Source organism: Parasteatoda tepidariorum, chromosome 9, assembly GCF_982258835.1.
Source record: "Parasteatoda tepidariorum strain Cologne lab strain chromosome 9, Ptep-v5.0, whole genome shotgun sequence".
Lineage (NCBI taxonomy): Eukaryota > Metazoa > Arthropoda > Arachnida > Araneae > Theridiidae > Parasteatoda > Parasteatoda tepidariorum.
Window position 1 is genome coordinate 38405563 of NC_141763.1, and position 16628 is coordinate 38422190.

General features: G+C 30.1%; 1 protein-coding gene across 1 annotated transcript in view; it reads left to right on the forward strand.

Moving 5' to 3' along the window:
- The window catches only part of LOC107443084 (putative cationic amino acid transporter), a 111710-nt gene extending 96845 nt beyond the window's left edge, over positions 1-14865 (forward strand). Inside the window, exons 3-6 of the mRNA XM_016056833.4 lie at positions 1847-2157; positions 8250-8387; positions 11008-12112; positions 13887-14865. Coding sequence (XP_015912319.3) covers positions 1847-2157; positions 8250-8387; positions 11008-12112; positions 13887-14032 — 1700 coding nt within the window. The 3' untranslated portion in view covers positions 14033-14865. The remainder of the gene's footprint in view (positions 1-1846; positions 2158-8249; positions 8388-11007; positions 12113-13886) is intronic.
- The last annotated feature ends 1763 nt before the right edge of the window (positions 14866-16628 follow it).

Sequence of the window (16628 nt, forward strand, 5' to 3'; positions counted from 1 at the left end):
ATTTTCTGTTTACTTATTTTAATACCTTATAGCTGTAAGGATTTCTTGGATTTTAATGCTTAGCTTATAGAAAATATGCTTTTAGGCAACCAATCGCGTAAAAAAATCCGGGTAAATGTTTTCAAAGATGTACAGTGCAAAAAAAAATAAATAAATAAAGGGACCACTCTCAATAACTTTCGATCTAGGATCAAATCTACACTTTCTAAGACTCAATCTTAATGGCTTGAGGGCGTGACCTCAAATATGCTAATTAATTGGTGCTGAAGATATTTTAAATTACAAAATAATACGAATGTTAAAAAATTCTTATATTTAAAATACTATTTCTAAGCCCAATGGCTCAGGGGATAGAACTTTCGCCTTCCAATGAGGTGAACCGGGTTCGAATCCCGGCGATGGCTGGCCAACATGAATTCCGCATCCGGCTTGCACCAACCACAGTGCTGATGTGAAATATCATCAGTGGTAGACGGATCATGGGTTAGAGACACCTTGCCATCAGGCTAACCGTGGGAGGTTCTCGTGGTATCCCTCTCCATGTAACGCAAATGCGGGTAAATTCCATCAAAAAGTCCTCCACAAAGGCAAATTTCTCTCAATAATTGATCCAGGAGTTCCCTTGTCTTCTGGATTGGGTTCAAAATTACAAGGCTACGGAGTTGAACATTAGAAGTCGTAAACCCGAAAATTGGGTCGACTGTTCAACGACGTTTATTAAAAAAATAATATTTCTCAGAAACTATCCAATCTATTTCGTTCAAGCTTTGCATTTTGTTATGCATAATTACATCCTTTAAAATTTTGTAAAAAATTTTATACTTTACACTTCAAAATTTTTTCGATTGGTATTAAATAAAATAATAAATATTTACTAAAATTTATTTTTTGCTTGAAATTATCTTTGGATAAACTAATTTATAATTGTGTTCAAAAAAATTTCAATCAATTCCTCTCAAATGTTAAACTAAACACTTGTAATAATTGATGTAATTCATCCCTAACTCTCGTAATACATGAAATGAAATTCACTAGACCGTTCTGTTTGGCGAAACATTTAAGGAATGTTTGATAATTTCGTGATTCCTAGGACGATGTGTATGAAGCATTACTGATTAATTAAAATACTCGCTACAGATTACCCAGTTCAATACATTTAGACGTGAAACGCGTTAGTTTAGTAGTACATGGAAGTACTCTTTTCTGCAACTTTAAATTCTTAGATTTATTCGAAAATGTAATCCTTTATTTATGATTTGAAGAACTCATTCCCTCATTGCATATCAGTCTTCATGTTTGTCTAGTATTTCATCACAGAAATTGAAACAATATGCAGCTTGACAAGATATACCAACATAACTTCTTAGAAGTCCGTATTTTTTGCAACTATAATTTATTAGATATATTCTTAAAAATATTTATTCCAAAAAGTACACTTTAAATTATGTGAAAAATTCACCCCATCATTGCATCTTCATCTCCATCTTCGTCTTCATCTTTGTGAGTCACTCTTCATAACAAGGCAGTGCTTCTGAGATTTGCAAAGTTGGCCAACCCCTAATAATTTAAACTAATCACATGCATCTTTATAATAAAAATGAATATAATAATTGTGATATTCCATTTTTAATTTTAAAAGGAATTTATCATATTAGGAACCTTTCTTTGCTCAAAGTAAACCAGATCAACAATAGAAATGTTCCGCTATTTAAATACATATACTTATATCTAATAATATGTGAAAAGTATCATTCTGTGTTATTAGTATCTATTGTCTACAACTAGTTTAAAATATAGTACTATAATTGTTTTAAATGCAATTTTATTATATTCATGATTGTTATAGGTTTATGCTATTCAGAAGTGGTAACAAGATTTCCAAAGGGAGGTTCTGCCTACAGTTATGTGTATTCAACTATGGGAGAGTTGTTTGCTTTCATTATTGGATGGGGCATGGTACTGGATTATACTGTAGGAGCAGCACTTGCTTCAAAAGTTTGCAGCCAGTACTTGAACGCTGTACTAGACTCGAAAATATCTAATTTTCTACAAGGACATGTTGGACAGTTGAGTTTTACTGGTCTGGACAAGTTTTTAGATTTACCGGCGGTGGCAGTGAATTTCTGGATTTGTATTATGCTGTTCTCATCTATTAAGGTAAAAAAAAATTAAATTAGATTAAGTATGTTTAGTTATGTATGTTAATTATAAAAGCTATTGAGGTGAGAACGAAATTAAGTAACTTTAATCAAGATTACCAGTTTCCATGTTTTACAAGCTTTCAATGTATTTTAAATATCTCGTGTGCGCAACACTGTCCCCATCCCTGAAGTAGACTCGCAGCTTGCTGACCACATAAAATTATTAGACTCATGTCTTTTTTTAAGCTTACGGCTATTGTTTACATTCTAGCCGAGCCTTTTAGATTCAGCCTTTGCTAACGTTTTGGTCTAAAGCAAATGGGTTTAATAGGAAAATTGTTGGGCCAAATCTTAAGATTCTTAAAAAGACTGTGGATGAAAATAAAATTGATGCTGCTAGTGCGCTAATTTAAAAAAAAAACGCACTTGAAAATATATTTTACTTTTAATATAAGTTGATTTACGTTTGATGTCAAAAGGAAGTACGCTTGAATAAAATAGTTCATCGGTATCTTTAAGCTGAATTTTAACTAGAAAGCGTGTTTGTTACTAGCTATAGCTCAAAAAGGTAAATTAGATGCCCGACCCCCCCAAATATGGGTATGCGGGAAAAATTTTCATCTTGTCGCCGTGACAGTTTCCCGCACAGCCGGAGGTGGACAGAGAGTATCTGCCACACGCATTGACCGAGAGGCCCGGCGAAGCCCCTCCGTGGCATTTATTTAAAAACAGGAAAAAAAAACATAGTACTATTTTGGCAACAGCCCGGAGGTTAACGGGCAAAAATACAAAAGTAACAAGTTCCCCTCTAGAATTAGACGTTTTATATGTATAGTTGTGATTATTCCGACTATTAACTATGAGGTGAAATTAACCATCTAAAGATTGATGTTCACAATAAAATATATGAAAAAATCAAGAAAAAAAAATTTTTTTTTTAAAGTTAAAGTTTAAAATTTGTCCAACGGACCCTTATAAAAATTTGAAATTTAATAAATTTAACGATATCAACCATGTGAGACCCAGAATTTACCGTGTGAGAGCTGTCAAAGTATAATGGAATTTGTACAAGCTTCATGAAAAATATCTTTGGTCAAACCTCATGACCGAAAACTGTTGGTTAAAAATTTAAAGTTTAAAATACAGAAAAAATAATAAAAAGATTGTAAGGGACAATTGATAAAAGGAAAAAAACATGAAGTTAAAGGCTAAAATTATACAATTGACCAAAAGGGTCTAAAAATTAAATTTCCCAGCACTTAGGTAAAGTGCTCTTACCGTCGTGTTAACCATGGGATGTTTTCGAAGCTTTTTTGTCCGTGTAACGCAAATACGCGTCAGTTCCATAGATTGAATCTCTTATTAAAGAAAATTTGCCCTTTTTTGCTACTTGATTTAAGAATCACTTTATCTTTTGAAGCTTTAAAATTACAAGAAAACGGAGATTGAATTGTAACATTAAGGATAACGAAATCACCATATTAATTTTTGCTCCAACTTTGGTGATAAGATAAAATTTCTCACCGAGTATCGAAAAGTTTAAGAAATTGTATTAAGATCAATCTTATTGGTAAAAAAAACATATGTAGTTATCGAATGATTGTTTTAATAAACCCTGAAGGTTTAAATATTTTTCATTTAATATACCGTCATTTTGTTAAAACACCTTGCGTTTAACACAAGCTACACTAATAAGTGTAATTGAAAATTTAATTAATTATAAGGTCAAGCAGATATCTCCACAGTATAATAAAGTTTCAAGCTAATCATTCTATCCAAAAAGAATTTAAATTATAAGTTTGATCGAAAATTAATAGATTTTTATGTTGTAATCAACCGAAACCGGCCGGGTAATAAATCAAAATCTTATCGGACACACGAAACCGTCAGCTTATAGCTGAGTGGCCGGATCCGGCTGGGTGAAAAATTCAACTTTCATTGGTTACCGGATGCCAGGACCTATCAAAATTTTAGAATCTGGTTCATCTCTAATTTTTAGAATTTACTGCACGGATTTTTTCACCAAAAAACTAATTTGGATAGAAAAATAACTGAATTTTTAGCATTAATATATTTCAATTGTAATTGTTAGTGATTGATAAAAATTCAAATGGAAAAAAATGGAACGATTCACACAACTTTCTTCTAAGCCTACAATCTTAATGATTGTTGTTATTTAAAGAACGAGAATAGCTGTCATCATAGATAATCAAAATCATCTTTAACAGTTAACGCACGAGTTTTTTTTTTAACATAAGAATGTATATATACAATCTTTGAAGTCCTTCTTTGACCAGTGGCCCAATTCAATTTATTAAAAAAATGAATTAAGATTCAATTTAATCAACATACATTCCTTTTAATCTTTAAAAAAATACTATAATCCCAACTTCTACCTGCACCCAATCAGAGAACACCATTAATCAGACAAGATAGAAGAACCTATACTAATCAAGATATACAATAATCAATCGTGCAATACAAATGTAAGAGAGTTGTCTTACTCTCAACAAAATACATTAATTTTTTCATGGGAAACTTTTAAGTGAGGAAATGGAAGAAACAACCATGCAATACGAATGTGAGGGTTGTCCTACAATCAATAAAAATCACACTTTTTTTTTTATTGGAGAGACTTTTGTATGCTCAAATAAAAACAAAATGGTGGTAAAACTTCAGCGGTTTCAACTTGTTAGAAACTATGTGTTTTTAAATTTCATGACATATTTCATAGATTGATAAAATATACCGTCCCATAACTTAATGCAGAAATTATTTCTTTTACTATACCCTTAAATTTGTCGCACAGAAATGTGAAATTGTATTAAATATTAAATTTATGTAAATAAATTTTTGTTTTGATTAAAGAAACATAAATTGGCTAATTTTAATTTATTTGAAATCAAATAGTAATACGTTATACTATAATAAATAATCATTTTTGCTACAGTATAATCTCGATATCTCAAAGTTGAAGCGACCCGAAACAATTTCGAGATAGCGAGTTTGATAACAAGTTAAGAACCAAATACGTTCAACAAAAGACATTCTAAAAAGGAGAGTCATGATATATCAGAATAAGTTCGAATAAATATGTTTGTATAGTAGTTGACAATAAGTCTAAATACAGCAATGATAATTTAATTTTTAAGAGAAGCACAAAAATGATTATGCACTTAAGTAGGGAAAAAAATTGATTTAAGTAAATTTACATTAATAGAGTTTATTAAAAAACTCTACCATCATTTCTCATCATATCATCAAACTCTACCAACCTGCCGACATTTTTTCGAAATTGCTCATCAATCAACTTTTCTATTCGAAAAATAGCTGCCAAGTCATCGGTTTCCATGTTTTCGGAGCATTTCATGAAACGTTTTAATATGTGGACAGCATTTTTTCTTGGGATGCTTTAATGTTGAGTGCTGGTACATGGCGATTTTTCCGAAGAAATTTAATTTTTACTTCGAAAAGTATTCGACTTAACAAGGTTTTAAAGAGAAACTCTTCGACATAGGAATTCAAATTAACATTAGGTGGATATGTAATGACATGGGGAAAAGTTTTGTTGTTGACATAATAAGGTTTTCAGATATCGAGAGAGTACTGATATTAATAAAACATTGTGAAAACTAAACAAATTTCCTAAATATTACAATAAAATAAAAATGTGGTGATCTGCTTGAAGTAAGGGAAGTGACATGTACGTTATTGTAATGTCTCAAAATAAATAACAAACTTAGAAATAATAGAATAATTAAGGTAGCGAAACTATTAAAATACCAGCACAAACTTTATAATAAATATATTTTTATTTTATGTTGTCTAATTATATCTCCTTCAATGCTGCAAGTTTTGTTATGTTTCTTTTCTTCCATTTATAAACATGGCTAAACTGAGCATTAATTATTCGTCCTAAAGGAGTGTCCTAATTTTTATGATGACCTTAATATTAAGTGTATTATTAATCTATTATAGGAATCCGTTGCTTTTATATAATGTGCTATAGAAAGGTTGATAGAGTTTGAAATATATTAAAATATAAGTATTCCATTCAAAGTGAAGAAGTTGTAAGGGTTCACATTCCCTTTAATACTTCATACCTGCATATATCAAGGTTTTTTTACAGTTGCTCTTCTAAAGAGTATATCGCTTAAAAAATAACTATAGAAAAAGAAGAGGCAGTTGCTATATTAAGTTTTATTTCGCGATTTTGTAAAGTTAGTATGTTAGGAGGAGCAAGCACTAAACGAATTCACAGTACTTTCAATATGTTTAAACGGTAGTTTCACTTCAATTATATATTTCCTTATTTTTTAATAATTCATAAAATGATTATTAACTATGGAGCCACTTACTTCCATAATTTCGGTACATACATATCTGCAAATGTAATAAATATTATGTGGCAAACAAATATTATCTAACTAAGACGAATTAAAATCTGGTTAGGGTGCTACAACTTGTAAAAGATTAAGATCCCCAGATCTTAGGTAATGTTTCTGCAACATGCATTTTTGTATGGAATAATAACGGCTCTAATTTGATTGTTTACGTTAATAATAAATTGCACGATATAACTTCATTAATGCTTCTTTCTTGGCATTTAACGAATAATAAATAAAATTAGAATGAGGCATTTTTTAACCAATTTGAGTAAACTTTTATTTGAATATATTTTTGTATTTATAGCATAACAAAACGGCAAATACGAAGAAGGTGATATGATACGCTTTCAAATATTAGAAATGAATTAAATATTGACGGCTGCTCTTTTAAAAAATTTATTTTGTGTAAAAAGAGCTCAATGATTATTTTAATTTCTCCGAAATAAATATCATAAAGTTAATATTATTATTTAATTATGATATTTAACTTAGAATATAAAGGATTCGAAATAGAACTACACCAAATCTTTCCGGGTGAATAAAAGGAGGCACCACATGATAGTTGTAACATCTGATAATTAAATCGCGAATTTAACATGTCAAGTTAATCTATATAAAAAACGCTAATACGTATGTATCAATAAAACCGATGATATTTCTTTTCTCGCGTTGGCAACAGTTTTCATTTTTAATTGATAGGCTTCGGCGAGCAAGAGCACGTAGTGAGCATCATATGTCTAATCGGGCGAATTCTCACCGAATTATCAAAAAAATTCTCGCAAAATTATCTTCATCGAAGCCGATGCTTTACATCCGGCATTCAGTACTATTTCATACTGTCTTACAACACATGGTTTTAGCCCTCTGGTGGGAAAGACTTTAAAACAAAACTTACAACAGTTACTTTTCTCAACAACTGAAATTTAGAATAGCGTGATTAAGAAAAAATATGTGAACTGTTTGCAATTTCAAATTAATATTGAAATGCACAGGTTTAAAATTTTCTACAGTGAAAAATTTTCGGAACTTCAGTGTTCAAAAAAGTATACAAAAGCTAGACGTTAAGAACGTATCCAAAGAGCGAGCAAAGAGAGCATCTGATTGAAAGCAATCCGAAATGAACTGCGAAAGTAGTTCCTGGGGTTGGCGAGCAGGGGGCGAAGCCTCCTAGTGATTATATATTTTTAAACTGATTGAAAACAACTTCTTTTATTTAAAATACAAAATAGGCATTGTTCATTTCCTTCATGATCATTGCATCATCAAGAATTTTTTTTATCATGTTTATTTTTCAACTGAATTATTATTACTGAAGTGGTAAATTTATCATGCGAATTTCAGTGATTTCATAAAATATAGTATTTACTCTGTTATATTTTATAAGTTGAGAATATAACATTGCGAATTAGGAATAAAATGCATCGTATCTTATTACAACAGAAAAATTTCATATTTTAGCTTTACATAGTTACTTTTAGTATTAAAAAATGAATTTATAAAATTATTATTTTTATTTTAGATTGTATGCATGTTTAACAACATATTTGCAGTGGGGAACTTATTTATTGTGTTATATTGTATAAGTTGAGAATATAACGTTGTGCATTATGAATAAAATGCATCGTATCTTATTACAACAGAAAAATGTCATATTTTGGTTTTGCGTAGTTACTTTTATTATTAAAAATTGTATTTATGAGATAATTATTCTTTGTTTTAGATTCTATGCACGCTTAATAACATATTTGTAGTGGTGAACTTATTGGTGATATCAGGCACTGTCGTTGTTGGCATTTTCAATATGGATTCTGAAAACTGGATTGCTGGCCTTGGCTTTTTTCCAAATGGAATTTCTGGAGTAAGATAAATTGTTGTTCATTACTATATTGAAATAATAATATTTCTTTAATTTGCTCTCTACAGTAGCATTATATAAATACTTTTGATCTATATCATATGCTTAGTCAATTATTGAATATATCCAGATAAGACGGTACATAACGTACACTGAACTTTCCACAAAGCATAAATTAATAGGAATCGAGTTTAATATAAAATTTTGAAGAATTTTTTGAGTGGTTCCAGCGTTATTTTTAACCCAAAAGATCGAAGGTTTTAGAATTTATTTAAACAATATGCAAGTCAATTTCAGTCTCTATCAGAATCTTCTATCTCACACTATTAGTGGCTAATAGCTTAAACTCTATCCATGATATGCTAATGTTCTTTCTATTATTGATTGATTGATAAAGAGCGGTGATATTTGAGACCAATCATCTCAAATATTAAATAAGTTATATGGTCTGCAAGTTGTTTTTTTTTTTGTGTTTGGCGTCAGAATTTTTGGAACTATTTTTGACAACATGTAACGCTGATTTCAAGAACGCAAAATGTTCTCTTGTATCAGCTTCGTTTTTGGAGATTCATCATAGTTAAATTTCAAAAATGTTAATTCAATAAAAGAGAAAGATGTCCTAAACTGATTTCGACTGTATTTTGTATTCTGAATTCAAAGATTAAAATAACTTTTCTTTATCATTCCAGTTTTAAAACGCTGAGTTTATTTATTAACGCTGATCTCTAGTTTTATTATGCCAAATCTACTCGAAATATAATAACTACGACGTTTGTTTTAAACTAGAGCTAATAGTTTTTTTTCTTTTTATCTTGAAATCGACATACCAATATTTTGCCAAAATCAGTTTTAAAAAATCCCAAACATCAAATATACAATTTTTTGCAGGACATTGAAAATAGCATATTTTGCCAAATCTACTCGAAATAAATAGTTGCGACGTTTGTTTTAAACTAGAGCAAATAGTTTTGTTTTCTTTTTATCTTAAAATCGACGTGCCAAAATTCTGCCAAAATCAGTTTGAAAAAATCCTTAACATCAAATACACAATTTTTTGCAGGACATTGAAAATAGCATATTTTATAATATAGCTAACGCTGTATCTCTTAAAGTAAAGCAAATGGTGGAAAATAGTTAAATATTACAGAAAATAGTTTAATAGAGAAAATAGCTAAATATTAGAAATCAGCGTTCATGAGATTATTAACAAAGCCAATTTAAAAAATACTGCCACACAATTGCATGCTGGCTTGCGATATTAATTTTTATTCAAAATTATTTTCTATCTACGTTTAAGGAACTTTGTTTTGTTAATTATAGCCAAAATAATTTGTACAGTTTTATATCATTATCATTTTAATATTATTATTTCAAAACGGGAAACATTTTATCTAAATATTACCTATCTTACTACATTTTAGAAGTGAAGTTATTTGAAGGGCGATTTCACAGAAGCCTAATTATAATTGTATTCATTTTTTTATACAAATACAAATGAAATGATTTTTACGCATTCTCATTTTGTACAAAGATATTACAGACACAGATACGTAATTATCGAACATTTTTTGACAAATATATCAATCTCATGGGTAGAACAAAACCGTGGTACTTTAAACGTTGAAAATTAAGTAGCTTATTTATAAATTAGTTTTCAAACATAAAAGTGCCAAATTAGCACGTGAAAGAATTATCCAAATCATTTGTAAAATATCTACAATATTTTGAGAAAAAATAAAATGCTTCAACTTTAAATAAAGAAATATTAGTTTCATGAAACGTACATACTGATTAAAATTCACTTTAATTATACTTAAGCCATAATTTATCAAAGTATTTCTTATAACTGGCAATAAAATTATTGAGAGTATCTATAAAATTCAATATGAAACATCTGAGCCTTAATATTTCACGACAGGAAATTAACATCAGATTGTATTATTTATTCTAAATTATACAAGATGAATTTTTATTATTCTAATTATAGTTAACAACTGTACTGGATTTTCTATTGGAATATTGTATTTAACCAATTTCACATGATCTCTTGATTTAATTAAAAATTAAAATTTTTTTTGTATATTTTAGTAAGTTTGCTGAAATTGGGAAAGTTTAAAAAAAATCCAGGTCAATATAGCTTAAATTTTTGCCCATTCTATTGGTTGCTTAAGTTTCTTTAATAAGAATTACTGTTAAATAATGTTGTTAGTTTCATTATTAGTGATCAGTTTGAAGATTATCTTTTTTTTCTCCAAATATTCGAGAAAACGATTCCTTTTTTGATCAGAACTCTCTGAAATGAGTTTCATATCTTTAAAATTATGAACTCAAAAATGAACATAAAACTAATAATTCTAATCCAATTTAAAATTTATCAAAATGAAAAATATTGCAGTACATTTGAATTTAGAGTTATTAGCGTAATGTAGTGTTTGTATTTTATAGACTATCAAAGTTCCTAAAATCCTCTACGGTTAAAATATTATAGTTATTATGTAATAGAATTTTATCTATATTATTCAGGAAAATCTACACAATTTTTTTTCCTTTTCATGTTGCCAACTATACCCAATTTCCTAACATCAATAAAGCGCTAATTTAACAAAAATGTTTTTTTTTTCAGATAATATCTGCATCATCACTTTGCTTCTTTGCATTTGTCGGCTATGACATTCTAGCCATCTGCACTAAAGCATCTCCACATCGCTCCCATACATTTCCATCAACTGTCAGTTCTATCTTCGTCATTGGTCTTCTAAGTTGCTTCAGTATATCTATTATTCTGACCCTACTTGTGCCATTTTCGATGATTGAGGCTGAGGCACCATTGTTACAGGCATTTGACGTACGACAAGTTGATGGAATGAAGTATTTTATCGCCATCGGTGCATTGTTTGGACTTATCTCTTCAGTGGTTGCTTCTTTGGTTTCACTAGTCAAACTTTTTGAATCATTAGGAGCAGACGGACTTCTCTTTAAATTTCTGAGTAGAACTCAAAGCCATTCCTTACTGGCCGCTGGAGTCCTGTCTTCCATTCTGTCTTTACTCTGCAGTACCAAAACTTTAGTGCATGTTCTAGGAATGGGCACTTTGACCGCTTACATGTCTATTGCCCTTTGTGTTCTGTGCACTAGATATGGAGTAGGATCGCGATTCCGAGCAGATGCGCTCGAACGAACAACTCTGGATTCGTTGGAACTGTATGAGGAAGACTCGCCAAATGATGTTAAAACAACAGATAAATGCAGCGAAAAACTGTGCCAAACGGAAAAAGATCATATGAATGATCACACAAAACCAATTTACGGTACCTTGAGTACAAAATCTGTGTCAGTGGATTTCATCGATGAATCGTACATGACGTGCTTATCAGAACTATCACCACATTGGACCAAACAGGAACCAAATCACAGATCTGCAGCCACCGTAGCAGGTCTCATTGGAGCTGCTTTACTTGTAATGCTGCTGATGGGAGTCATGACTTTACACATTCCTAAATTATTGCCCCAAAACCACCTGTGGACAGAGCTTTTCGCTTGTGTACTGTTTTTACTTATTATTGGATGCGCGGCAGCTATTTTCAGACAACCAAAACACAAACCCCAAATTAACAACAAAGTGCCATGCATCCCTTTTCTTCCATTAATCTCTATTTGGATGAATGTACATTTGATCGTTGGTCTTCCATACACTGCATGGCTCTTGTTTTTCATCTGGTCTCTTATAGGCGAGTATAACACTATTCTATTAGCATGCTCATAGCATACCATAGCAGTAATTAGGAAATAAATTAATGCAGAGATATTCTACTGCCTGTAATATATATTCTGGTTTTATGTTATATTTTATTCTATTAATGTTTGATAATTTTGTAATGATTATAAAAATTTGGAACTTTTTAAAAAATGTATTTTGATAATTTTGCAAGTTTAACTATTTCAAAAATATATTAATTTATATTAACTTTACCTGAAATCCTTTTACATTCAAGACTTCCATTAAGATATATTTAATTTTGTACTCGATCAAAAATTTTATTGTTAGTTCTATTAATTTTTTTCGTTTAACTACTTTTCTTATCAGAGTAAATATTTTCGCCATTGAATAGCTAAATAGAAAATAAGTGACACTTAAGTGAATTTTGGAAAATCAGATTTCATATGCAAAAGAGCATATGGAAAAAAACTGTTTGCAAAACATATTTTCTTATTAAAACCACCTAACTTAGTGACTCAGTGAAACAAATAAATATTAATTAATAATTTATAATCGACAATTGGGTATAATATGAAAAAAGCACAACTACTTCCACTTACTAGGAATAACATTTACCTTTTAGTTTAATTAATAAACTGAGTTTTAAGTATGTTTACTAAATTCATAAACTTCGGTAAAACAACAATATAAATTATTTCCAAAGGAACTAGACTAATACAATTCCAACCTGGCGAGTAGCGACTTATAAACAAGACACTTCGTTTGATGCTTTTACTTGTTGCTAGAAATAAGGTTCGCAGAAAATGCTGTTTACTAGTTAAATTTAGTAGGAATAACACGATCTGCGACGTAGGCTATAGTATACCCAATTGGATATTTGCAAGCGACCTCACGCGTATGTCAGCTTATCTAGTTCGACACAGGTATCCAATTAAATATGACTAAAAAATTGAATCAGCGTGATAATAGGCCGAAGTTGTAAAGTTAACAAGCCACGTGATTAGTTGCAAGTACTCAATTATATGTTTGAGCCTTTGAATACCAAAATATTCCTTTATAAACAAGTTTTTTCAGTGAAAAGTTAATACAAACCATAACTTTTATTCACTAAAAGACCACGGTTTATCAGTTTCTAAGCTTCTTACAAAATGACAATTTATACATAAAAAAAAGCTCCAAACTTTGCTGACTTGTACCTTACTTTATTTTTGTTGATAAATTATTTCTTTGCATAACTATTTCTTAGCTTAACTGTTTTGTTTTAAAACATTGTTAAATATCACTTATTTGCTAATTCTTCCTTAAACATTAGTTTTAAAGCGGAGCACAGTCTCAATTTTTCCTCAAAAGAAAAATGCTTTATTTTTTTTTTAAAAAAAGAAATATTCTATACGAAAAATTTAAAATAACGCGTGAAAGAAGTGACAAATATTTGCGAATTAATAAAAAAAAATTTTATTTCTCAGAGCTTTGTTCTAATTTCTTAATTTTTCATAGCACGATGTTATGTTATAATCATTTATTAAAATGCTATGACTGTATACAGTTTCCTACTATTTTGAAGTGATATCATCATCTAATTATTCTTATCATCATCTTACTCGTTTACTCGTTTCATTTTCATATCAGAATGCATTTGTTTACGATCAAAATTCCTGCATTTCTTTAATTCTGATCTTCATTATCGTAACTATTTTTCATTTTGGATTAAAACTTCTTAATTTTTAATCAATTAGCTCATTTAAAACTCTTGTATGCTTTTAACTCATGTTCTTACTCATTAGGCTCTCTGCTGTACCTCAGTTATGGAATTTGGAACAGTTCCGAACGGAATTTTCAGGATCCGCAGGGCGTCAACCTGCTAAACGTTAACGAAGACGGCTGTGAATGTGATAAAGATAATCTCGAAGAAGGAAAACACGAACATTAAGGAAGTATCATAGATGCTTAAGTATCATAGAAACATTCATCATAGAAACATTCCAAACAACAAATATAGTTTTTATAAATATGTTTTGAAAGACATTGATTAAAGTTTACATGAGCAGACCGATTTTTTATTACCCAATTTAAAGACACTTTTCCTTTTTCTTATTTTGACAAAAACGTACCTGAAATTAAAATATTTCGAAATTTATAGTCTGATAACTTTATTCCAGTATATAGCACTGGATAGAAATATGCATAAAAGTTGATAATAAAATCAGAGTCTATAGTAAACGGCACCTTGCCATGTGTATATGTTCTTATATTATATCTTGTTGTGATATGTATGTACATAAGTACATAGATATACTCCATTTAATATATATTAATGCGAATTATAGAGGGGGCTGTAAATTTTGGTTATAAATATGCCTAAATGACTCAGAAATACAGTAGTGTATAGTGTATATGCATTATTTATAACATAGATTATGTTTCTGATGATGTTTCTTATGTCCAGGCAATTAGACTACTCTATCATAATTTTTAATACCGTCTTGTTTTTTAACATTATTTTAAAAAGTTGTAATTTTTGTATATCAGCTCATGCATTTAAAAATATGCTATTTATTTTATATGTAATATAGTATAGACCGATTTTGACTAGTGTGAAAGAAAACCCATATATAAAATAATGTATATATTAGGATATTCGAGGATGATGGTATAGAATATCAAAAATAAAATTTTTCTTTTTTCTAATTTTGTTTCAAAAACTTGAAAGCCCAAACAATTTCTAGAAAATAAACGATAGCACTAGGCTCAATAAAAAATAAATGGCTAAAAATCTGGTTTTTATTCTTAATTAAAATATATGCACGCTTCTTTCAAGATGCTGATATACTAATTTAAAAACTTTAAAAATTAAATTCAGTAATTTCATAATAATTTACACATTTAAAAAAGTTGCACTATAGGAGCAGTACTGCATTTTATAGGTACTTAGGTTGTTTTGTGTTAATACCAGAGAACTATTATATGTATCATTAAAAATATAGGGCAATTCCATCATTTTATTTCAAGCGAGATGTATATGATAAATTTATATTTTAAACAAAAAAAAATTGTGTATGTGTATCGATGTTATAAATAGCTTTGTATCAAGCACGGGCACAAAGAAATGATTTTATTAATATTTATGAAAATGATATATGTAAAAAATTAAAATATCTGAATGTCCCTGCCGTGGAATTATTATTTATAACGTATGACGTCACTCCAATTCAACACAATGATGACTTTAATAAAACTAAATGGACAAAATTACTTAGACTAGGAAAACAGAGTCTAAGTTTTAATTTGGTCTTTCTATTAACAATATACACCGAAGAGCCATTACGTTATGACCCCCCTCCATCTATAACAATGGGCTCGCCCAAGTTTCTCGCCCAGGAACAATGTTTTCATGGTGCACATTAGGACCCATAATCCTCATAGAACAATCCCTGACGTCTGTAAGCTACTTGAACATAGTTGCAGACCAAGTTCACCCATTCATGGCAACAGTTTTTCCTGCGGGGGATGGTGTTTACCAACAGGATAATGCACCAACTCATAAGGGTCGAAACGTCGAGGAACATTTCAGTGACTTTCAAGTCATGTCTTGGCCCCCAAATTTATCTGACCTTAATCCAATAGAGCATTTGTGGTCCTACTTGGAAAACCGAATTCGTGCTGCCACGCTACCCCCTCGCAATGTGAGGGAATTGCAGGACCAGTTAGTGAGCGCTTGGTACCAGATACCTCAGACTATCTATCAGCACCTTGTGAAATTAATGCCACGACGGGTGCTATCAGTTTTGAGGGCTAAAGGTGGTCCAGTATGTTATTAACTGGGTGGTCATAATGGAATGGCTCTTCGGTATATATCTAATTAACATAACAATGAAGCCAGTTACTGAGATCATCTTCAGAACTATACTTTAAAAAATCTTTATATGAAGTTAATTGTTTTTCGAAAGCAACGGAACGTCTGCGATTAATTTAATTTCTTGTTTGTTCGATTAACCTATGTGATGTTTGTAAAATTTGCAACACTTAGAAGAAATTGAGAGAAATAAATGAAATTTATTTTACATACTGACAACGGTACATGAGCAATCACTTTGACATTCTAATCATTTGCATATCTTACCTAACATTACATTTATGCAAGTTTGGGTCAATTTGCATAATTACTTCATGGTGTCGCGAATTTCATAAATATTGGTGTAGTTCTAAACTTCCGATTACCAGATGAGGACATTTTCTCTCCATGTTTATAAAGTAACAACTAAGCTCTTCACAAAATTTCTAAATAGTTTATACCTTTCACGCAACGCCACACAAAACTGATACGCAACCAGTCACGCAAATTAAAATTGTTAATCACAAAGATATATACTTACAATTCAAATCTTTTCCTTCTTTAATAGAGCCATGAATAAGAAAAGTAAAAAATATACATGTATTTGGGATGATTAGGATATGTATAAATCTTATTTTTCAACAAATAAAGACTTTTCGGCTCTTCCAATAACAGTTGTTGGAATTACATGAAA